This window comes from Perca flavescens, chromosome 2, assembly GCF_004354835.1.
Source record: "Perca flavescens isolate YP-PL-M2 chromosome 2, PFLA_1.0, whole genome shotgun sequence".
Classification (NCBI taxonomy): Eukaryota; Metazoa; Chordata; class Actinopteri; order Perciformes; family Percidae; genus Perca; species Perca flavescens.
The window spans coordinates 30,995,312-31,020,837 of record NC_041332.1 but is presented as its reverse complement, the minus strand read 5'-3'; the positions used below and the strand labels follow the sequence as shown (position 1 = coordinate 31,020,837).

The window sequence follows — 25,526 nt, the reverse complement described above, 5'->3', positions numbered from 1 at the left end:
GCGCAATTCCGAAAGGGTGAAACGACTGCGGCATGATTATGCAGAGGTAGGTATTCACTTTAGCAGTGTGATCTTGCATACTGTCTCATAATCTTTTACTGTACTGTAATATGTATACTACATCTACACTGAACTACACGATTTTGCCTGACACTGTTCTTCAGAGAGTTTTACGAATGGATGGAGAGGAGATCCAGCATGAGTTCATTTACGTAGATGAGGCTGGGTTCAACCTGACGAGAGCACGAAGGAGGGGAAGAAACATCATTGGCCACAGGGCTATAGTCAATGTCCCAGGGCAACGTGGGGGTAATATAACAATCTGTGCAGCCATTACACAGAATGGGGTCCTCCACCGCCATGCCCATATGGGCCCTTACAACACAGCACTCATACTTACATTCTTGGACCAATTGCACAACATAACCGCAGCAAATCAAATCGATCATATGCAATACATTGTTGTCTGGGACAATGTGTCTTTCCACCGCTCTGCTCTGGTTCAGAACTGGTTTCAGCAACATCCACATTTCACCGTCCTATATCTTCCACCATACTCTGCATTCCTCAACCCTATAGAAGAGTTTTTCTCGGCATGGCGGTGGAAGGTATATGATCTCCATCTCTAGGCTGAGGTAGCCCTCATCCAAGCCATGGAGGAGGCCTGTGACCAGATGGAGGTAGCAGCAATGCAAGGATGGATTCGTCATTCAAGACCTTTCTTTCCAAGGTGTCTTGCTAATGACAACATTGCCTGCGATGTTGATGAAATTCTCTGGCCAGATCCAGCTAGGCGAAGAGACAATGTCTAGTTTTGTTGTGTTTGTTTTTTTTACAGTAAACTTACAGTACAATACGTAAAGTGACATTTTGTTACAGTATTATGAATCTCCATGTCAACATTTTGGGCGTGTTGAGAAATAAATGAGTTTCTTCAGTCTGCAACATTGGTCTTGTGTAGTGTTTGGTGAATTTACATTATATTTGTACTTTGTTGATGGTAGCCTACTCTAATCATAGGGAAGTAGAAGTGCTAAAAGTGTTTTAGGTTTATCACAGAAGAGTGTAACTTGTGCAAACAGAGTATAGTAATGTGAAACGTTTCATAACATGGTAACAAAGTGTGGTTTTTAAACAAAAGTGTATAGTTTTTACAAGAGTGTTTAATTATGCAAAGGATCTGTAGTGTTTTGTTAATTGGGTGTGTGGTTGTGCTAATTGTGTGTAGTGTTTTGAAAACACGGGCCCTGTTTTGAAAATCGTGCTTAAGCAATCCAAAAAAAACTAATTGTCTTTCATGTACATTGTCTTTCATGGCTTGTAACTTTTTCCCACAAACGTTTGACAATCGCCACCTTGTGTACTGGCGTATTTCTGTTTTACATTAAGCGCCATCTAATGTCAGGGAATGAATTTGCATGTTCACTCGGCTCATCGTCAGCGAAAATCGCTTGGGTGTGCATCATCGGGGTTATTTTCTCAGACTTGACAAAACTCCTTTAAGCCTCCTTTAAGTCAGAAAGTCCACTTGTATTCATCGTATGCCTTTTTGCACTGCTGTTCTTTTAAAAGTGTGTCCAAGTTCATCCTAATAATAGCCTACCATTAGTGCTACATTTCTCCTGGGAAAAAGTAATTATTCTAGCAACACAAAAACACAGCACTGCTGAAAGGGTTCCTCCACAATGAAACATGTCTTCAAGATATTTGACGCAGCTCAAATTGACATGACAGGAATCTTCCACTGGGTTTTTCTCGCCGGCTGCTTCTGTTGTGACCAGGTCAACAAGGTCAACGAGAGGGTGTTTTCTTGCGGCGGCTCCCAGTGTGCATTGTCTGTGGCGAATAACGTCGGGGCAGACAGCTGTGGTGGGTCGATGCTAATATCTCCTCCAAGTCTCTTTGTGTAGATCCGACATTTCTGGGTCTGAAGGGGGGGGGGGGGCTCTCGGCATAATTCTGAAAACTGACCGGGCACGTTATTGTTCTCCTTCAGTCAGACAGACAGTCGGTACTGTTTAAACAGCATGTTCCTTGTTAATCACCCTCTGTGTTTCTCTCAGACACTTCTGTTTGACTCGACTTGATATTTGAGGTATTTAATGTTTGCACTTTGTCCGAGGAACCTCAGCTTGCATTTAGAAATAGTCCTGTGCACACAGTCTGCGCAAACAGCAAATTACAATATGACTGATGCAACACTAATCTTGCTGTCCAAACACAGCCTTATACGGACCGTTCTAACTTTCTGTGAGGAGTTTTATGAAGTACGTGAATGGCATACATGTATAAAAGGTATACGGACCTATTATTTCAATTTTTAAAAAGTGGCTTTTTTAGCATTATTTAAGATAATGCACAGGGTCTATTATACCCCAGAGCAATTAAATAAAATGAACAGTGAAATATCATTCCTTCGTTGGCGTTGTAAGAAATACAAAAGGTACTTTTTTTCATATGCTTTGGTCATGTGAACTTTTGGTTATTTTGGAAATTTGTTACCAAGATGATATCTCAGTGTTTAAATGTATCTGTTCCTCTTTCACCTCGTTTATGTCTTTTGGGAACCAATATGTCTGACAAGTGGAATATATATGAAAGTATTGTTAGTTTAGTTTATTGTATAGTTTTGTGTTATTTAGTTTGTTTTAATTTAATATGTTTGTTTATGATTATGGAATTTTTTGTCTGTGTCCTAGCCTGAAGGATCTGGAATATGAATAATGAGATGTATGTATGACATATCTTTACACTGTTTATGTAAAATAAAATACTAAATATAATATTAAAAAAAAGTGGCTTGTTGGCTTTAAAGGGCAGAGAAGAGTTTCATCACTTACTGGTAGACAGAGCAGTGTGAGGGGAAATAACGGAGATTTGAAGTTTACATTGTACAGGTTTTCATACCAACTGATCCATGAATCGGCTTATTTGGCTGATCTGTGTTCCTCCATTCATCCAGAAAGATCCACTGAGTGAACTCATTTGATGAGACTCCAGGTTGCTCCGCTGTTTTTGGAACTCAGAACCACCCTGTCCTCCTACCGGCTTTTATGAGTTGCCATATGCAGCCATCTTGTGGTTTTCATACAGTATTACAGACTCACAGCCTCCCAAGTGAAAGCTAATAACCCCCATCATCCCCTGAAGTGGAAAACCTCCTTTCCCACAGTACTGCATTCCTGATGCCATATTATGAATAATGCATTAACAGGTCTGAAGATCTTAATTTATTTAATGGGGAAAACATCTGGTGCCATATCCAGAGTTAATTGGATCCACCAAGCATGAGATTAAGCAGCACGAATGGCTGCAAAGTGATTCGAATACAACCTAGAGTTTGGGATGTACTGTATGTTCTTCTTCACATTATAGCTCTCAGACTATGGAGAATCTTTTAGTCCACATGTGAAACCTGAGCGCCGTTTCTAAAAAAAATGCTTTTTAATTCTGCAAGCCAACTGAGAAAGAATTGTCCATTTCCTCTAATCGGTCTTAGCAGCAGCCTCCTTTTGGGGTGACAAATGAAGTGATAGACCAGAGAGCTAATTATTCTTAAACCCAGGAATGTCATTGGCACTCTGATGCTGAGAGAAGCAGCACGATATGACAACACCGCTTACTGTATACTGGGAAAGCAGCTCATGAATTACTGAGCACATTTTCTGCATAAATCTAAGTGATGTGATGCTTTTCTTATTACTTACACTCAATGAGACTTTACCTAATTAAATATACTGGAGGGTAAATAAATGTGCAGCCAGGATGTCTAACCCTAACCCAAACCCCTAACCCCTAACCCAAAAGTTGTAAGGGTTCTACTTTTAAAACTTAAACATTGTGTAAATACATTGTGTAATGTTTTGAGTTGATTCTTAGCAAAAACTCCTTTGTTCTTTCACAAATATGTGCTCATTCATGTGTAATTACTTCCACCAACTAATCAAAGTATTCTCGTAAGTGTAGAATCTGCCATTTAGAATAATTCAGAATACATACGAGCGACTCGCTCAAATGGCGGCAACCATGTAGCACCTCCATCTTTAAAATACATTAGCCAAAGAGGGACATACCTCCGCATTTCGCCCTCTTACACCTAGTGGCACCGTGACGAATGCCAGGGGGAGAGGATACTCGCCAGGGAACCAAAAAAGAGAATTAAAAACGACAACGCGACAGGCAAAGCAACAAGACCAAAGTTAATATTGGAGTGGCCAGAACAGCTGTGTATAAACGATGGAGAGAGCTAATTTCCGGTTCCGTAGGAGGAAGGGCTTGAAAGTAATACTCAGTAGGTTGTCAGAGACAATTTCAGAAATTCTTACACAATGTAGCATTAACAAAAAAGAATTTTGGTGAGAAATGAGGAAGCCAGAGGAATTAAACAGCATGACCTTTCCAACTTGGTTCCACCTTCTTTTTTTTACTTTTATGTAACCTATGTTACATTTTTTTATTTTTTATTTAAATTTTAAATTTACTATTTTTGCCTGTAAAAATTCAATTTGCCTTGTGTTTATTATCCTCCTGCAGCCTACGTTGCTTTGTATTTTCAACAAACTCAAGAACAAGTATCCATATGAATTAGGAAGAGTTAGATGAGATGAAGTCTTCCAGTAAATATGTAGCTGGATCCAGGAGACCGTTATAGCTTAGTTTATAAAACAGTCTGGAAACAGCATGGCTCTGACGTATTTAGTTAAATATTATTAACTGCGGGCTTGACAGATAATTAGAGACGGAGAAATCCATCACACTTTAAGATTTATACCTGCAGATTAAAAGCTTATTATGAAGTGAGTAAGTCAGTAATCCATCAAGCATGCTGTTAAAATCACTACTGTATGTGTGCAATTTAAAAATGTCTAAACTTTGATGTCCCCCAGTGGCGCTAGCACACAAGAGACAGCAGGACCACAATTTTCATCATGTGATAGTAGTTCATTGGAGAGACATAAATGCATTAATGCATTTCTCCCAACCTGGCAACCCAAAAGTTGCTCTCACAAATGTTTAATTGGAGCATAATTTCAGTAGTTAAATTAGTCAATACCATACAAAAGCCACACATTACTAAGACACTTTCAATCAAGTTTGCCTCATCATAAAGTATTACAGATATTTCATGTTGGTGATATGATTCATTAGAGAGAGGCTGAGGAGGGATAGGTCTTTTTGTATTTTTTTTTTCCTTCAGGCATTTTAGGCCTTTATTTCCATAGGACAGATGAAGACACGAAAGGGGAGAGAGAGGGAGAACGACATGCAACAAAGGGCCGCAGGTCGGAGTCAAACCCGCAGCCCCTGCGTCGAGGAGTAAACCCCTGTACACGTGCGCCTTCTCTACCAACCGAGCCAACCCGGCCACAGGGGGAGGGATATTTCTTGACATTAGTCAGCCAATAGTCTACATCGACAACGTTTCATTTCCGGGACTGTTCAGGTGCCTCTTTCTTTGTGTTGGATACCAGTATCGGTATCGGCTCCGATACTGCCTAAAACGCTGCTATCGGCATCGGGAAGTACTTGTCAGGTGTAGCAGGGAGGAGTACGGAATGGCGGACCCAAAATGCAGAGAGCAGGCAGGCAGGCAGGAGAACGTTTGAAGAGGAGGATTTATTAATATAACACAAAAAAACCAAGGGAGTCCTGTTAACGGCAGCAGGCAAAAACCGATTCCAAAAACAAAGACAAAAGGTATCAAAAAACCAAGGAATCCAAAAACAGGAATAACCGGGAGCGCTGACACTGGGGGACACAAAACACACAAAATGATCTGACACTGGACAAGGGGAACACAAAGACTAAATACAGAGGGTAATGAGATAACACAAGACAGGTGACACAAGGCTGGGAAACAGGTGGAACACATTAGGCTGGGCAAAGCAATCAAAAAGGAGGGAAACACAAGACAGGAAGTAAAGTGGACAAGACAGAAAACCAGAGACTACAAAATAAAACAGGAAACCGAGCAAAAGACAACACAGAAAACAGACTACTAAACTAAGACAACACCAAAACCATAACAGTACTGGAGTTTATGCACTGATCCGATACCACGTAATAAAGCCCTAAAGAAAATCTACATTAAAGTAGTTTATTTATGTTCTTTTTCCGTTATAACTGACTGTCAAACTGGAGAATAAAAGAAAGTTCTACGGCATTCATTGTTTGTGTTTGTTCATGTTTCACAAAGAGTTTAACCTGAGCCAGACCGACAACAAAGATAGAAATCATATCACATCCATACAGGGATAGTAGTATACAGCTGTTAAAACATAATAAAATATATGACACACTGGTATCGGATCGGTACTCCGTATCGGCCGATACGCAAGTTCAGGTATCGGAATCGGTATCGGGAAGCAAAAAAGTGGTATCGGGCCATCTCTAATTCTAAACTCTGATTTCTGAGGACTACGGTTAACTGCTCCTCAGATCTCTGCAGGGTAAATCTAGCTAGACTTTCTGTCCAATCTGAGTTTTCTGTTGCACGACTAAAACAACTTTTGAACGTACACGTTCCACCAAAACAAGTTCCTCCTTAGCGTAGCCCAAGACGATTGTGATTGGTTTAAAGAAATGCCGATAAACCAGAGCACGTTTTTTTCTACCATCCCGGATTGCTGTGTGGACTAGCCTGACCTTCCTGTGCAGCGCTGTGGAGGAAGGTCTGGCAATGCGAGACTAGTCAGTCAATAACTGGAGATGTGGAGTGACTCAGTGGTCCTGACTGAAGTGCACTACGTACAGAGCCCAGGAGGAAGAACAGTCAGTCCTGTGTGGAGCTGTGACCGGGTCAGCACAGAGCAGAGAGCCACACAGTGACGAAACACAGAGCTCACAATGAGTGTAATGGTGCACCAGGCCCGGAGGTATCAGGGCCATGTTAGTTTATCATCCTTGTGTGAGACAACCAGGGTTTATTGATACAAGCAGCCGCAGGGAGTCAGAGGAGGGAGGTGACACAGAGCTGTCAGACTGTTGGCTGGCCTGGAGAGTTCATCATTTCATCTCCACTGGATACACTTTCCCCTTATGTACTGATACTTTAACATTAGTCTATCTCGACCACAATTAATTTAGGGGATTGCTCCGGTGCCGACGGAAGATCCGCCGGATGTCCCTCATTTTCATCCGGATGTCCGTCACCTTCCGCTTTCTTTGCGTTGGCAGTCTAAACTCCGGTGGATTTCTGAGGACTATGGTTAACTGCTCCTCAGATCTCTGCAGGGTGAATCCAGACAGCTAGCTAGACTATCTGTCCAATCTGAGGTTTCTGTTGCACGACTAAAACAACTTTTGAACGTACACACGTTCCACCAAAACAAGTTCCTTCCCGAGGCTATTTTGCAGAGGCACCGTTATTGCGTCCGGCGCGTAGCTCCCATCCCGGTATGCTGTGTGGACTAGCCAGACCCTCCTTTGCAGCGCTGTGGAGGAAGGTCTGGCAATGCGAGACTACTTCAACATTAACTCATCTTAGTCCACACAATCTGACAGCAGTGATTCAGGAAGTATTCAGACCTCTTTGTTTATTTCACATTTTGTTATGTTGCAGCCTTATGCTGAAATCATAAAAATATTCCCCCCATAATGACAAACTGCTTTGTTTATCTTTCCCTCAACCCTGACCAGCCCCCCAGTTCCTGGCATGCACAGAGCGCTGTGAAGGCATGTCTAGACAGCTGCCTTTCCAAACTCGTCCAATCAATGGAATTTACCACAGGTGGAGTCCAATCAAGGTGTAGAAACATCTCAAAGATGATCAAGAGAAATGGGAGGCACCTGGGCTACACCTCATGTTCAAAGGGTCTGAATACTTTTTATATTTTAGTTTTCTCTTTTTAATACCTGCGGGGGCTGTCAATGTGATGTTTCCGTTTGTATTCATTTGCAAAAATGTCTAAAATCCTGTTTTTGCTTCGTCATTATGGGGAATTGAGGGATTATAGACTGAATTAATTAAAACTACTTTAGCATAAGGCTGCAACATGACAAAGAGTGCAGGATTCTGAATCCTTTCTGAATGTCCTGTATACACTCTGGATCAGCTTGTTCTTTATTAAAGATTAATGGTGTTAACACTGAGTGAAACATTCAAAACCAAATTTTATTGCCGCAGCATTCCATCAAACTGAAATATTCTAGCTGTCTTCTGTACTATTTTATTCACATTGTCCCAACATTCAGCCTGACATATGTGGTATGTGTGAAAACTATGAGATCTCTACAAGAATTCTAAATAACCTTTTGAGTGTTGTATCTTTGGCTGCATGCCATGAGTTTCTAACGACCCATCAGTTGGCCGCTGCTTGTTAAGAAGTTACAGTTTGTTGCTCTGATAAATATAATGATGTCACTGTATATACGATTTAAAAAAAAAAGAAGTAATTTGTCACATATATTGCAATAGATTGTAGGGCTGCAACTAAAAATAAATTTCCAATGCTGATTTGCCTGCCAATAATCTTTTCAAATAGTGGATTAATCATTTTGTCTAAAGATATAACAGCATTTTAAAGAACTAAAGTAAAAAGTGACCCGTTTGTATTACTATTCCAGCCATCCAAACAAATGTGTTGTACCCAGATTACTGCTACTATTGAACAACTTCTATTCATGAATACAGTTTTTAAATAATTGCACACAGACAGCAGAGCTATTTTTTAGGAATAATTTATTGCCAGTAGGAAAGCGTGAGCTTGTGGCAGTATTCAATAAAAACCTTAACAAGACCATAGCATTGCTCACACACACACATAGACACCTGAAAAAGTCCCGTGTCCATGGATAACTCTGCACTATAAATATATTGGGTCCCATTTTCTTGGTGGAAAAATAAAGAGGTTCCAAAGTCAAAATTTACAAACAAACAAATTAAAAAAAAATAAAAAATAAAAAAAAAAATACAACAAGAATATGCAGTCATTCATTGAAGACCCTTTTTGAAATGACCAGGAGACAATAAACTTTACGAGTACACAGTTTGGAAAAGCCACGCTCTTTTCTTCTCACTCTTTTTCTAACGTTTCCTTTTTTTGTTTTTTGTGAATGTAAGCACAGTAAGGCTGATAATGTCACACCATTGAACTCTTTTTGAAAATAAAAGCATAGAATATCTACAAAACCTAGTAAACTTTGAAATCAAAACTGTACATTTAAATTTACATTGAAAATGAGGACTTGTATAAAAAACATTTTGCTTGGTTGTATTTATAGAAACAGAGATATTCTTTTATTTTTTTTCTTCTCGTGATGCTTTTCCTGTTTTACATTGACGTTGTCCCTTCGGACGATCCACTTCCGGTGTATGATGACAGTTACTTAAAGCGATGGCACCGCCAACTCAAAGGGACAGAAGTTGGACTGAGCAGATGTTAAGATGCTACAGAGTCTCTCCTATAGCTTCATGAGATCTTCTCAGCAACCAGTCTCAACAACCCCCGTGTTTAGAACCAATTCATTGTGTGTGTGAATGTATATGTATGTATGTGTGTATGTATGTGTGTGTGTATGTGTGTGTGTGTGTGTGTGTGTGTGTGTGTGTGTGTGTGTGTGTGTGTGTGTGTGTGTTGGGTTTTCCGTGTACACATACTGTGCATGTTTCAGTGTGGGTTGTGTGTGAGGGGTTAACATAAGGTGTAGCTGTGGGTTCAGGCACTTTTGTTTGGATCCAGTGTCAGACTTCAGTGTGCTGTTGGGAGTCCAGCGCCGGGGTGGACAGCCGCTCAAAGTGGCCTTCGTCGCCGCTCTCGTAGTCGCTTATCATGGCCTCGGACTCCTCGCAGCACGCCGACATGTCCGAGCAGGAGGCTGTGGACATGTACAGAGACATGGACATGTTGTCCAGAGCCGAGGAGTCAAGGTCCCGACTGCAGCCTAAAGGGTACCCCCCTCTGTAGCCGCCGGCGCCCATGGTGGAAGCCGGGGTGGCGGTGCCCGAGGTGGAAGTGGCACCTTGGCCGTCGCCGTCGCCGCTGTCGCCTGGGTAGGAGTGCTGTGGCAGGTACTGGTTAAGGCTGTAGAGCTGGGGCAGGGCCGGGCGCTGGCGGACCCCGGCCGGGCCGCCCGGACCGGTCCCAGACGGGTCGAAATCTCTGCCCGTGGGCCGCAGAGTGTCACAGCGGTCGCCGTACTCTGGCAACGGTGGCGGCGGCAGGTCGTCGTGCGCAGGGAAGTCCTCCGGCGGCGGAGGGAAGTCGCTCTCGATGTCGAAGCCGCCGGGATAGTAGTCGGTGTCGATGGCGCTCGGGTCGCTGTACAGAGGGGCGGGCGACTCCACAACCTCATACTGTGGAAACTCCTGGATTCCAGGAAGTTGAACACTTGGCATCCAATCAGATGTGTCCCAGTGATATCCTGTTGGAGAAGGAAAAGCCCCAAAAGCACAAACACACGCTTTAGTATTCGGCACCAACCAAAGCTCACATCCAGTACAATTGTTAACATTCACCACACGACATCACGTTAATGTTAAAAAAAAAAAACCACACCATGCAACAGTAGCACAATACGTCACACCAACACAATCAGTTTTGCGTTAATGAACACTGAACGTCACACCCCTTTGTGAGAGCAACTATTTAACACACTGCAGACACATTCACAGACTTATAGACACAGTGAAATAAACAATTGATCTAGATCTGTTCTGTCTCCCTGTGTTATTTCTTCAGTTATATCTTGTTATCTTCCAAAGATATGTGTAAACAAAACATCTGCGTTGAGTATTTTCATAGTAAAATCCTTTTGCTTTTTCTTTCTGTAATATATATATATAAAATGATTTGTGCTTAATCATCGATCCGTTCAGAGCACCTACAGTGCTCAGTATCTCTCTGCAGCTTCATATCAAATCTATAGCTTTGATTTTTATCACTCGTAATTATACCACACGTTCTCTTTCACGTGGTTGTATGTCAAAGTATTCAAGCTAAAGACGCACTTATTGTTTCACTGTGACTTAAAGGACAAATCATCAACGTGTAAACCGAAGCATTGAGAACTTTGTAAGTGTACAGGCAGTTGATTCAAAATAGAGTTTAGAAAGACATACAGGCGGCGTCTTGGGAAAGCAGTCATGACCAGTCGAACGACAAACGCCGTGCAACCAGTGACACAGTAACAAGCACGGCGTTTGTGGTTCGACTGGTCGGGACTGTTTTCCCAAAAATGGCGCCCGCCTGTATACGTGAACGGTACTGTCTTTATAAACTATGTTTTTAATAAACTGTCTTCTCAATGCTTCGGTTTACATATAGGGATGCTACCGTGGAAGTGTGGTGCTCTTTTGAGCCGTGTTCGTGGTATAGAAATAGCGATTCCTTTTTACTTTACCCTCTGCTCCGATGACTAGCCTTATAAGCTAATTAGCGGTTTGCGCTAAAACTGGTCACATTCGATTAGCATGAAAACATATCCCAGAGAACGGTCGACTTGGTACACACGTGTTATTAACCCCTAGGTTCATTTTGCGTCGGATTTGTCCTTTAAATTATCTAGTACTATTAACAGCACTAACAGACACACAGACTTCCATCCAATCAGTTAAATTGCCAATTAGTCACTGAACATATAAGGCTCAAATTCACATTTTATTTCAGTGTTGTCACAACATCAAAGCCATGCGTGTGGATGTTTTTTAGGGGGTTATAAATCATTTTACAGAGGCAGACGTAACACCTTAAGGGGCCAGCACTGATGCAGAGAGAGAAAGCTCGGTGTCACACCAGCTTGGCCTCACAGAGCAGGTCTAACCCTCTCCCTCTCATTAAGCTCCGGGGTTAGTGGTTAAGAGTTAAAGGCTGGGGATCGGGGGGGAACACCAATGAACGTCAGGCAAACAAAGATGTAAAAAGTCACCTCTTGGGTTCTTGAGATCATGAGCCAAAAAAGACTCTTTATATGAGGCGAGAAGGAGGAAAAAGAGAGAAACAACAAGTCACATTAAAACCTGAGAGGAAAGAACAATCGGCTGAAGCTTGAGTTATGCTTCTGCGCAGACTCCACGCCGAGCTTTCGCTGTAGCCTACGTAAGCGGCCTGATGTTTATACTTGTGCGCTGGTGTGTGCGTCGTGTGTGTGGCTACGGCGTAGGGTCCGTGTCTCCGCGTACCTAAGTACGTAGCTGCGGCGTGGATTTAACGTAGAAGCATGGATCAAGCTTTAGACCACGAATGAAATGAAATGAAATGGGATGAGGGACATAACGAAACACTGAGAGTCACAATAATGATAAAGAGAGTGACAGGATAATTAATGGACAACAGGTTTGCCATTTTCTTAAACAGACTTCATGAGATGTATAATCAAAACTTGGCAAAAGATCAATACGGAGTCTTGAAGGCAACACTTATGTGCCTGTTTAATTTAGTATTTGCATATCTTTTTTAATTAGAAGCTGAATCAAAAAAAAATAAAAATAAAAAAGGAACAGGCCAGGGTGGGACGAGGTCTTGTCAGTGTAAGATAATGGCAGCTCTGGAACCTGCACTTCACATCCCAACACCGAGGACAAAAACTACTGGCAGATGGAAGCAATAAAAGAGTACCTTCTCCTTCCACCGTGTCAACGGCGGCATTGACAAGGTGGATTACAGTCACTATGGAGGCTTGTGGGAGGCAGCAGGAGGGGGGGGAGAGTGGGTGGTGGAAGAGATCTGGCATTAGTACAAATGCTTTTATAATGTAAAAAAAATAAAGAATAAAAGAACACATATGGAGTGCATGGTGGTGGGAGTGATTCCAACACACGCGACACAACTCCCGTCCAAAAATGTCCTGGTTGCTGGACACTTTTTTTCACTGAATGTCAAAGGGGGGGGGGGTTCATGGCTGGGCACAAGACGATGGTGGAAGGCGACACAGTGAGGGGGGAGGGTCTGGATTTTGTTTTGTGCAAGATAACACACAACAACAACATACTGAGATGCTACGGGGTGCCATCGACAGTACACATGGAAGAATCAGTGAAATTCCCCGGAGATATAAACGCATTTCCAACCCCGACACGCCTGTGTGTGTGTGTGTGTGTTTAGGAAAACAAACTGGGGAAATGAGGAAAACAGAAAAGATGTGTTTAGGAAATATTCAAGTAACTAATTGAATTTTCGGATTCATTTGCATTTCCCGTGAAAGATATGGAAGGTTTTGATGACTTAGGAGCAGCACAATCCCCACCGTGATATCCCAGTAATGACGGGGTAATAAGGGAGATATGAAGAGGAAATTATAGGAGAACACAACGTATGCGTCTATACCCTTGTGATATGTTCCTTGAGGTTTGCTTTAAACATCCGCTTGTAGCTACATTTTGAAACAAAAAAAGAAGAGACAAAGAAAAGAAGAAAAGGCATGCTTTAAATGAAAAAAATAAAATAAAATCATCTGTCAAAGTCAATGACCTCGGGAGCGATTTTCAAACAGAACATAAGTGCCTTCTAGGTAAGTCATCAAACTCCTTTTGAACACCGGTGAAGTGAGAGCCGGCGGATCAGAAAACAGGTCGGAATGGTTTGATGTATCGATATAGTCCCGGGGGAATTACACAGGGCAAGTTCTTGTGATTGCTTCCGTCTGTACCGGTAATGATTGAGGACTTACAGGCTGGACCCCCCCTCTATTTAAAACCTTGTTCTGGATCTGTGGACTGATTTGATCCATATGGGAGCTGAAGCCCCGCAGCAAAAAGAAAGAGAAAAAGAACATGTGACCCCGGAGCCACCATTTTGGGCCATCCATTGTGAGCAGCGTGCAAAGAAACAAGAGTTAGCATCGAAATCCACAAGGCTCTACAAGACAAGACAACCCTGCACGCTGATCAGACAAAAGAAAAGAAGAAATAGATCGTCATCAATGCAGAATAACATCTCATACATGTGTGTGTGTGTGTGTTATAGAGCTGCACAATATGTCGTTTTTTTTATCGTCGCCACGATATCACGTCGCCAGAGACAGAGTTTTTGTGTTATGGTAATTGAAGGAACATATGAGTAGAAAACGGCACATGTTACTGTTGTTCTTTTTTTGTTGTTGTGCCTTTTATGTTTAATTCAATGTTCCTTGATTTCCTTTCGTTTTTTTTTTAAAATCAACGAGCAATTTCTTGTATTTTAGAAGAATACTGAAAGCAGCAGAAATGCAGAACGGAGTACATTTTAATATCAATTTCATTATCGCAAGTAACATCATGGCATATTGCCCTCATATCGTGCAGCTCTAGTGTTATAAAACATGGTACTTTGCAAACTATGCTGTCTTGTCTAGTTTCTCTCCGATGACGGAGGGTGATAGATTTAACATGCTTCGTACCGTTATCGTCGCAGGACTCTGACTGGAAGGAGCTGAGGGACTGGACCTCAGACATGCTGCCCCTGGTGTTGTACGGGTGACAAGCACTGTCCTCCAAAGGCTTCTTGGTCAGACATGAGTCCAAGTCCACCACTTTGGCTGGAAGACAAAGCACAGTTTCATTTTAGCGTATAACCCACAGTATATGGATGGAATATAGAAAGCTGTATGGGATGCACAACAAATTCACTTTTGACAAGACAAAAATACAAGTCCTTGTAGGGTGTTGCTGGTTTACTAATTTCCATGGGATGTTTCTACATTTAAATAGTAGAAAATCAATATCAAACACGTATATTTTCTGGTGTCAAAGTAATAAAATATGGCAAATGTATGCAAAAATTTATGTTAAATTAACTGTGCTCCACTGTTATGCATGAGGCAAAACTCTTATTGTCATATGTACAACCACAACTTTCTTTAAATTTAGTTTGGAATTCATTTGGTAAACAGAATTTGCTATCAAATTAAGTAAATTTCCTGGCAAGAGCTACATCATTCGGTACAAACTATAGAGTAAATAGAGACAAAGTTAAACTAGTATTTAAAAAAAAACTATTTAACCAGATTTGAACCAATTCAGGAACAGGAAACTTCCAAGAACTCTATTAGATAATTAGGGACCTATAAAATAGTGTTACCCAGAATTTCACTAACTATCTTTATGATTGGATTCCACTGAAAGTGAATGATACTTTTGAATTGTTAAATTCAATATTCATTTTCTTAAATGCGATAAATGTCCTGATAGTAATTTGGAACTCAATGCAACTCCTGCGTTGGCACAGACGTGTGATAACTTCTGTCGTGATTTGGCACTATAGTATATAAAGAAAATGGACTCGGCTTAAAGCTGATGAGAACGTACCATCATAATCATAGTCCCAGTTTGGCTTCTGGATGGAGTCACTGTCTGAGACGGAGTTGGAGGGTGGGGGAGGGGGGAGATTGGGCGCTACACTGCACACGGCCACGGTCTTGCGGTGTCCGTGCACAGAGTCCGGGTTGAAGGTGCTGAACTCCGGGTGCTCCGGGATGGCCGAGCCCTCAAACGAGTTCCTGTCCAGGTTGTTTCGCGAGTCGCTTGGAATGCTGGGAGTGTAGGAGATGGGCCTCACGGGGACCTGCGGCGGGATGTCCGAGTAGATGTTCTTGTTGAGTTTGGCGTCAAAGTAGGGCCTCTGGAGGAAGGAGTGAGGCACGTTTGAACCTCCGAGATGTTTGTCGTCGTGGCCGGCCTTTGACTTTCTGCGACAAGCCTTCTTGCGGATGATGATGAAGAGGAGGACCAGGATGAAGATGCTGGACACAAAGACCACGATGCCGATCACCTCCTCCAGGCCGATGTTCCAGGAGGTGGAGACAAAGTCGTTGCGGACCTCGGCGGGGAGTTCACACGTCTTTCCGTTGAATCCCAGCGAGCAGTTGCACTTGTAGGCGCCGTACGTGTTCTGGCACTGGCCGCCGTTGGCACAGGGGTTCTTGATGCACTCATCGACGTCGCTCAGGCACCTGGACAACACGTTGGGATTTAGTGAGGCGTGTTACAAACTGCTGAGATCAGACTTGACTAGCTGGAGATATTAAACCATTTAGTGAGTTCAGTTCATGAGTTTAAACACAACACAGGGTTTCTACAGGTTTCACCAAGTCAAATTTAAGAATTTTTAAGACCATTATGAATGAAATTTAAGACCTATAGCACAACATCAAAAATAAAGTCAGATGTCAGAGTCCGGAAACATTTTTGAAACAATTCCCCATTTTCCTCATTGGCATTATAGGACTGGTGTCTAGATTGGCTGTAATATAAGTTTATATATATATATATATGTTATAAGAAATACATTTGGACTAGCAACAGAAAAACTACAACACCACAGAATAAAAAAAACACACATTCTAAAGCGCTGCGGGAACATTTCAATGAGCATTAGAGGTAGCGTTACATTGACATACAGTACAGGCCGAAAGTTTGGACACACCTTCTCATTCAATGTGTTTCTTTATTTTCATGACTATTTACATTGTAGATTCTTGCTGAAGGCATCACAACTATGAATCAACACATATGGAAGTATGTACTTAACAAAAAAGTGTGAATTAACTGAAAACATGTCTTATATTTTAGATTCTTCAAAGTAGCCACCCTTTGCTTTTTTTGATAACTCTGCAAACTTTGTCAGGGTGGGACGAGGTCTCGTCAGTGTTTGTCAGGGTTAATTAGTGGAATTTTTTCCCTTATTAATAAAAACACTTTTTTGTTAAGTGCATAATTCCATGTGTTTCATAGTATTCATAGTTTAGATGCCTTCAGTGAGAATCTACAATGTAAATAGAAATAAAAATAAAATGGAAACGCGTTGAATGAGAAGGTGTGTCCAAACTTTTGGCCTGTACTGTAGGAAAATTAAGACTTGTTTAAAATAATTTAAGATTTAGAACACAAATCTTCAGCGAATTTTAGACTTTTTAAGACCCCGCAGAAACCCTGCAACATGTACGTACCGGTCTCCCTGGAAGCCTGCTTCACACTCACATACTGGACCATCCAGGCTGTCAATACACTTCCCACTGTTTTTACAGGGGTTGTCTCTGCAGTACGGCCCCAACTGGCACCTGAATTAAAAAAAAGTTCACTTAAGAAACCTCAAAAAATTCTACAAAGACTACATTTCTGAAAGGTGTTTTTACGAACATAAGTTTTACGTGGCTGCAGGATATACTACAGTGTGAAGTAATGCATAAGACATAATTCATGAAGGCAGATTACCGGTCTCCAAATACATACAGACAGACATAGTTTCGATATTAGAAGCAAAATGATGTGTATAAAGTACAGTGATAATTTTGCCTTTGTTCATCATCATCATCATTATCACACAGACACACGTGCAAAATCATTCTACCAACATGGCATCCCTGCTGCAAGCTCGGGGAAGATGTTCACTATTTCTATGTACAATCAAGACCAAAGAGGATGTAATACCTTTGTCCTGAGTACTGGCCTCTGCACTGGCAGTAGAAGTCGTCTGCACGAGGTACGCAGGTGCCCCCGTACAGGCAGGGGTTGGAGGCACAAGGACTTATGCCAATCTCACAGTGGGTGCCCATGAAAGAGGCAGGACACTTACAGAAGTAGCCTGTGAAATTCAGAAAGAAAGACTTATGAAGACAATGATGCTTTTTGAACTACTGTAAATACTCCAACGCAATACTCCAATCCAAGTCAGTTTGGAAAGAATTGCTGGAGGTGATTTTTCTCTTAAAGCAGGTACGCCACATGCGTAAGCCACGCATTATTCTACATCATTTGCATTAATTCCAATATTCCAATTACATGCTTACTACACAGTTTTTTGTTTTGTTTCAGCTGATTACTGAAATTCAACACGACTAAACAACAACGCCTTCCAGTGATGGTGAGGGATTATGCACCCTGAACCGCTGGCAGGTTTTTAATGCGATACAGATGCAGAAATGTTGAGTTTGCATTAATCGAAAACAGCACTAAGTATAAACAAACAGCAATAAGAGCACATCCGAAAAACAGGGAGAGGTCTTGCAAAACTATGATTAAAGATGCCTGTCTCCAATAGCCTGTCTCGAATAAAATAACAGGTTCACCTATTCAGTCGCTACAGCTGTTTGCAAGTAGTAAAGAGGAAGCTAGTTTGATACATAAATAGACAAGGAATTTAGGGCACAATTAAAACTCATGTTGAACCTTGCCGAGACCTGAGATAATGTACAGATACGGAAAAAGGACAATTTGAAATTTGACTTAAAAGGTAAAACTTTGCTGATTTTGAACCAGGTTTGTGTCATTGCTGCGCTGGCAGTAACATGGAGATGAACGGCACCGGGTCTACTCCCCCAGGAGTCACAAGCCGGCAAAAACTCTGCCGCATGACGCCTGCCAGTGGGTTTCCCTTTAAGCGCCTCCGGTGAAACTCCGAGTGCAATGAGCTGAGCAGGACATTATGTACCTCCATTAGGCAGCGAGTTGCAGCTCCCGCCGTTGGCGCAGGGGTTGCTGGAGCAACTCTCAGCCGGCGCGAGTGCACAGCCTGGGGTCACGTCCACAATGTCCTCCAGCACGGCGTAGGCCCGCTGTGCTTTGGTGTTGAGAGGCAGCTCCTGGCCGTTCAGAGTGATGGCCTCCATGCAGCCGCGCAGCCCGTTGGTGACGGGCAGGCTGCGCCCGTTGCGAGCCGAGGTGAGCTGGCGCACGTGGCCGCCAAAGTAAATGCTGTTGTCGAGGTTGAGGGTTCGCAAGGTGCCCGGTGCCGTGCCCGAGGCGGCGTGCACCCGGTCCAGCACAAGCTTAGCGTAGTTACCGTCCACCTCCAGTGTGAGAGAGTGCCACTCGCCGTCGTTAACCTGAGCACTGTGGACTGACACCAGGCCGGGCCCGCTGCCGCAGTCAAACTTGTACTGCAGACGGCCGTTCACAATCTATCAGAGTCCGAAAAAAACAACACAGGTTCAGAACACGATCAACATCCAGCATATACCGAGGAGGTTATTCGTCTCATCAATTCTGCTCTTAGTTTCCCTTGTTTCATTAACACTTCACAAGATTAAAACCTGGGCGGAGAAATCGTAGTCAAATCATCAAGTCACGGCTATAAATCAATGTCCGACACTGTAATAAATCACTCACTATCAGAAAATACAGTTTGCATCGATTTATTACCATGTCATGAAATCATTTTTTAATATTATCTTGCTAAAGAGCAAACAAATGTCTTCCAGCTATAGCCTACTAGGTTTACAGGAAATTATCTTTATACAACAGTATAACTTCTGCTCATGCCTCTAAATAAAACATAATTAGTTTGTTAATAAACATTAATTAACAGTTTGGACAGAAATTCAAAACATTATATGACTGATAAACAATAACTGCCTCTTAGCTAGCCAGGTTTTAGTCTAAAGTCGGGCGTGCAGACTCCTATACCAGACAGACAGAAAAGGAATGTGTGGAAAGCTGCTTTCTGTTTCCCTCCCAGTACTAAAATAGCTCGTGTGTGAGATTCTCTTCAACCCACCACCACATTCCCATCCACCCTTATGTGAAATAGGTTTAAAAATATCTTTTTTGAACCCTTCAGCATAGTTGATTGGTACACATGGCAGGGTGGTCTCATGGGAGGGCGGGTCAGTTTTGTGTTTATTAAGCCCTTCTGATATGGAAATGCTTGGCAGTAATAGAGAGACAAGCTCAGAAATGCAGAGGGACAGTCAGCCTAGACTTAATTATGTATAAGCGAGGTTATCATTTTAGTTTAAAAGACGCTGAAGTAATGAATGCACTGTTAATAAGGCTGGACAAATATGTTTACCCACACACACACACACACACACACACACACACACACACACACACACCTCGAGGATGCTGTAGTCGGTTCCTTTAGCGTACATGACAGTAGCATGGCTGGAGAAGGTCCTTAACCTCAGAGACAGTTTCATTAACTCATTGTTCTCGTTCTCCATCAGAAGGTATTTCACATAGCCGCTGCCGCTGAACGTCAGTGAGTGGCCATCTGACAGGAAGTAACAGACATGTATCAAAAAGAGGTGGGACACGCATGCAGCATCAACATTAAATTACTGTATTTGAATTATCGCCACAAGTGGGAGAAGCTGGAGACAGGTAAAGGACAAAAAAAACATCAGGGAACACAAATAAAAGGGTGGGTTGTCTTACCGGAACATTTGCCCTTTTTGCCCTCTGGACACACACAACTGAACACAGTATCTCTTGGATCTGCCACACATTCCATTCCCTCAGGGCAGGGGTTGTTCTCACACAGGTTGTTCAACACGGGACATCTGCCACCTAAATGCCAACATACTTCCCCTTAGAATGGGAGTTTCTCACAGACAGTAAATGTGCATGTGTGTGTGTGTGTGTGTGTGTGTGTGTGTACCTTCACACTGGCAGGTGGCAGTTCTCAGGTGTCGCGGGGTAACAAAGCTGAGGCGAGCCGTGCTGTAAGTGGACATGGCGGCCTTGTCCAGAGAGATGACCTCATCGCAGAAGCTTAACGGGCAGTGCAGACCCGCACACAGCTTCTGCACCACCCGCACGATCCGAACCCCCGTCATCTCCTCGATCACAGCCGCAGAGGAGTTCAGCTTACGGAAAACGACCTGAAGACAAACGAACATCAGCTTTTCTCTTCTTTGTTTTTATGTCATCACAAACTGAATAGCTTTGGGTTTTGGACTGTTGGTCCGGCTAAATAAGACATTTGAAGACATCCCCTTGGGCTCTTGGAAATTCCAGACACTTTATAGACTAAATAATGAATCAATGTTTATGATGATTATGTACAAGTTTGGTACTAGGGGTGCGAAATCACAGGGTACCTCATGATACCATATGATACACAATACATGGCTCACGATACCGATGATATCACCACACAGCCATTCTGCGATAATCAATAAATTGCTAGACAATCCTATAATGATACATCGCGATATCGGTCTAACTATGAATACAAAATGTCTGTAAAAAAAGTTTAAGTACAGGCTTTCTTTCTTTATTCACTACAAGTCCAAACTGTTAGAACAGAAGCACAATTAAATTATGTTTAAGTTTCCCTCATTCATGTGTTGAGCGCCACCTCAAGGAGCCATGAAGTAGCGACGCTGAGAGAAGGGAAATCTATTCAGTGCGCCTTATTTTATTAAATCAAAATATTGATATTTTGCAGCAGCATATCGATTCTGTATCACACGAAAAAGAACAACGATATATTGCCGTATCGATAACACGTCCCACCCCTGTTTGGTACCAGTAGCTACAAATGAACATGTAGAAACATAAAAAAAAAAAGTAATTGTGGCTGTTCTCACCTCCTGAGATTGGTAGGGGCTGCCAGATCTCTCTAGAGCCAACAGCACATCCAGATCTCCTTGCTCTGAAGGCTGCAGGCTCACTAACTGGACTTCACTCCTCCTGACTCCAGCGATGTTCCTCAGCGCCCTCTGGAAGTTGCGCCAGTAATCCCCGACGAACTCCTCGGGGGCAATGTTTGCAAAGCGCACCGCGATAGAGTTGTCCAGAGCCTGACGCGTTGCCTGCCTAATGTGCACGGTGACGTCGGCCGCCGTGGTGAAGCGCCCATCGGTCACCGTCACGTTGAGAGGGTAGTGGCCCACGTCGAGTGGTCGTAGGGCGATGACTTTACCGTCGGAGGCGGAGACTGAAAACGAGGCGCCGCTCTCGTCTGAGGGGGAGGAGGAAGAGGGCGCGAGGCTGTAGGTGAGAGTGTCGTAGACGTCTTGGTCGGTGGCGTGGATCTTGCCCAGGACACCACCGGGGTATTCATCGCCGGCGGTTGTCACAAAGATGTCCAGCGGGAGGATGGCAGGGGGGTAGACACTCTCCTCGATGATGCGTACGCTGATGAAGGCGGTGGAAAAGAGCTGAGGTCTGCCACTGTCTGACACCTGAGCATGAGGAATGAGAAGAGGAAATAATGGGCACTGTTAAGTTCAGATCTGCAAGCTTTATTTTTCAAACAGCAGAGGGCAATCAAGCTCTTTCGCTGATATCCCTAGGTCGACGGCATCGACATACTGTAGGTGCACCGGATATTAAAGCCAACAAATCATCTACAGATCATGCATTTTAACATTCACAGGCATGGTCATCTGTTCTGCAAGAACAACATAATGTGACTCAAATCTGAGTGTGCATCTCACGTAACAAGACATCACACTTACATTTCGTATTCCATCTGCCCACTCATTTCTTTCCCCTGTTCTTTCCTGACACATCAACACCTAGCAACGCATGTGACCGTGCCAACTCAAAGCAGTCTTTGATTTATGATTCTCCTGTGAGATGCACTCTGATGCAGCAGCTTTATTGTATGGTGAAAAGCTTTATATTGTATACATTTTCAAAAGGTTAAAAACATGGAGGCACAAACATTGACTAGTTGGTGGGGGGGGGGGGGTGGACTAGAGTGAACATGACAGAGAAAAAGGTACAGAGAAGGAAAAGAGGGAAGACAAATAGATCAGGTTGCTGTGGCTTGACGGTTAAATCAATACAACCTCTCAACTGTGGTTTCTCATCGGTGCTGTGACTCACCTGAGCTTGAAGTAGGTAGTGTTCTTTACTTTTCCTATTCAGCGCCCCCACGGCCACAAGAGCTCCCTGCTGATTGATGTGGAAAGCATCGCCCTCGTTCCCATCCACGATGGCAAAGGTGAATGGTGGGCCGTTGTGGGAAGCGTCCCGATCCGTTACGATGAGCTGAAGAACACTTGTGCCTTTTGGTCGATTCTCCTGCGGGATACAAGAGAGGCATGGTAAATATTCGTGAAGAGAGGAGGTGGTTCTCTGCATGCTCTTCAGCTCTGTAATGTTTGACAGTGTAATGTTTTTCAGAAGGTAAGATATGCACCCACAGAACATTGCTGACGTAAGAGAAATTTGAACGGTGCAGAAACTAAACAACAGCGGAAAATGGAAAAACCAAAGCTTTCCTATTTATTTCAAGTCTAAGTCTCGCATTGCCAGACCTTCCTCAACAGCGCTGCGGAGGAGGGTCTGGCTAGTCCACACAGCATTCCCGGGATGGGAGCATAACGTGCTCTGGTTTATTGGCATTTCTTTAAACCAATCACAATCGTCATGGGCGGTGCTAAGCTCGGGACGGAGCAACGGTGCCTCTGTAAAATAGCCTCGGGAAGGAACTGGTTTTGTTGGAAAATGTACGTTCAAAAGTTGTTTTAGTCGTGCAACAGAAAGCTCAGATTGGACAGATAGTCTGGATTTACCCTGCAGAGATCTAAGGAGCAGTTAACCATAGTCCTCAGAAATCCACCGGAGTTTAAAATTCCAACACAAAGAAAGCGGAAGGTGACGGAAATGAGGGGCATCCGGCGGAATTTCCAACTGCACCTGAACAATCCCGGAATTTCAATCCATTGCTAATATAAAAATACAGATTATGACCGCTTAATCTTCTTCTACTGGTGCTGGTATTTGTCAGCTGTGCTTGTCTAACGGCTGATCCACCATACTTCTGATGAGTCCCAGCAATGGGTATAGTGTGTACACCCTGTGTTTCTTTCTTCTTCTGTTTTAGTGTGATTTTGTGCCTAACTTGATCAAGGAACCATAGGAAGTAAAATAAAGCTAGTCAGGATTTTGTCGGAGGCAAAACAATCTTTCATCCTGAAGTGCTTGAGCTGTGTACAATGTGTGCAGTGTCTCCTCAAAGTATCTTTTAAATTGCTTTTTCACTTTTCTAAACAGACAGGAAAATTGGAAACAAATTATCTTCTGTCCTAACTTTGGAATTATTATCTTTCGATTTCTCCTAAAACTGGAATACAGATGCATTTCATTCTTCTCATTTTTGCACATTTTCCCTCCACTCCAGCCAACCACCCATTATCAGCTCTGCATCTTGCACATTCCCACTCTTCGTCACTCCTGCCTCGCAGCCTTTTCCTTCCATCCCTTATGTGAATTCTCATACTTAAGATGCAGCCTCTGTCTTTTAATTCCCTCCCTCCCCCCCCCTTTCTCCCCTGTCCTTACCTCTGTTCTTGCTCCAACCTCCTACTTGCTTCTTGACATTCTAGTCGCACAGTCACCCATTATTCCTCCTCCCTGTTAATCCCTCTCTCTGTGTCCACTGCAATGCCCCCTGCACGTCCCTCTCTCTTTCCATCTACCTCATTCTCATCCTCACTACTTCTAACCAGCCCTCCATACTGACCCATTTCCCCCCCTCTCACCTGGATGATGAGGCTGTAGTTGGCCTGGGAGAAAAGCGGCGGGTTGTCATTGACGTCTGAGATGTCTATGTTGATCATGGCGCTGCTGGAAAGGGCGGGCAGCCCGTTGTCTGAGGCTACCACCATCAGAGTGTACCCTGAAGTCTGAAGAAAAGCGGGGGAGATAATTACCATACATGCAAAGCTGCTTTTGTAAGCAATAACAACGCAGTGGAGCTCAGTAAACAGGCTTCCCTATTAGGCCTGACATGACTCTGATTGGATTCTGCAATTGGTTCCTCGGTGGATTAAGCTCTGTGTGTACAGTCAGCATTGTATCTGCTGTTTCTCTTACTCTCTCTCTGTCCAGCTGGCGAGCAACTTTCAGCTCTCCTCGGACCGGATCGATGGTGAAGGGGCTGCCTTGGTTACCGTCCACGATGGAGTACCGCACGTGATCGTAAGACGGCCCGTCAAGATCCTCAGCCATCACCTTTGGATCAATCAAACAATCAAAACAACGATCACTCAACCATCCCTGAATATTCGAATGACAATTTAATGCCTTTGCATATTATATGTTAATATGTGTAAAGGCTGTAAAAACCTGTTTCCTGAAGGTTCTTACTTTGACCGATAGGTTCCTACATGAACACACAATTATCTGCCACATTTAGAAGAAGAGAGTGATTTCTTCTTTTGTGTTTTGGTCTGTGCTCTTCACTTGTTTAAAGCGTATGGATCTTTAATTATTTTCCTAGCCTTTTTCTTGCATCGCCTAGTGTGAATGTCCTTTTGGCGGGTTAGGGCACCGCCTATTGTATGTTCAGCTGAACGAACCACTAATTACCATTGTTTTTTAGTAAGTAAGTCTTATCCAATTACTCAATTAATCAATATAATAATCGGTAGAAGACTCGACAACTAAAATAATTAAAAGCTGCAGCCCTAGATGCATACAACCTATCTTTTCTCCTGAGCAACCTCCTCCAAAAAACACACAGGAACACACACACACACACAGACACACACACACACACACACACACGCACACACAGTCTTAAAAGCCACCAACCGTCACTTATTGAAAGGCATCCCCCGGGGAAATTTTGCAGACAGTGAAGATTTACAAGTATGAGACAACGGCAGGTATTAACATCTAATTTTCTGATGGATAATTTATATTCAGGTACATTAGACACACAGATAAATTGCCACAAGCAGAGGTCCTTTACTAGGGGAGGGAGGAGAGGTGGGGCGTAGACAGAAATAGATGGAGAGAAACATTTAACATGCAAAAGGTAGAGAAAGCCTTATCTAGGATAGGGGCTTAATGAGTCAAATGCCTTTCAATTAAACTGTTTGAGCATGTGTGTCAGATAATGCATGAGAACACCGGTGCATTGAGCATGAAG

General features: G+C 43.0%; 1 protein-coding gene across 2 annotated transcripts in view; it reads right to left on the bottom strand.

Annotated features, from left to right (window-relative positions):
* Window positions 1–8,663: 8,663 nt before the first annotated feature.
* fat1a (FAT atypical cadherin 1a) overlaps window positions 8,664–25,526 on the bottom strand; it is an 81,666-nt gene continuing 64,803 nt past the window's right edge. The window contains exons 16-29 of one of the 2 annotated variants that reach the window (XM_028590569.1): window positions 24,467–24,604; window positions 24,133–24,276; window positions 22,472–22,669; window positions 21,226–21,822; window positions 20,292–20,514; window positions 20,069–20,200; window positions 19,747–19,904; window positions 18,342–18,810; window positions 17,342–17,495; window positions 16,861–16,971; window positions 15,221–15,864; window positions 14,314–14,451; window positions 11,866–11,901; window positions 8,664–10,362 (exon numbers count right to left, since the gene is read on the bottom strand). In XM_028590569.1, coding sequence (XP_028446370.1) covers window positions 9,683–10,362; window positions 11,866–11,901; window positions 14,314–14,451; window positions 15,221–15,864; window positions 16,861–16,971; window positions 17,342–17,495; window positions 18,342–18,810; window positions 19,747–19,904; window positions 20,069–20,200; window positions 20,292–20,514; window positions 21,226–21,822; window positions 22,472–22,669; window positions 24,133–24,276; window positions 24,467–24,604 — 3,822 coding nt within the window. In that variant the 3' untranslated portion in view covers window positions 8,664–9,682. The remainder of the gene's footprint in view (window positions 10,363–11,865; window positions 11,902–14,313; window positions 14,452–15,220; window positions 15,865–16,860; window positions 16,972–17,341; window positions 17,496–18,341; window positions 18,811–19,746; window positions 19,905–20,068; window positions 20,201–20,291; window positions 20,515–21,225; window positions 21,823–22,471; window positions 22,670–24,132; window positions 24,277–24,466; window positions 24,605–25,526) is intronic. The other variant, XM_028590575.1, reaches the window with a different exon arrangement.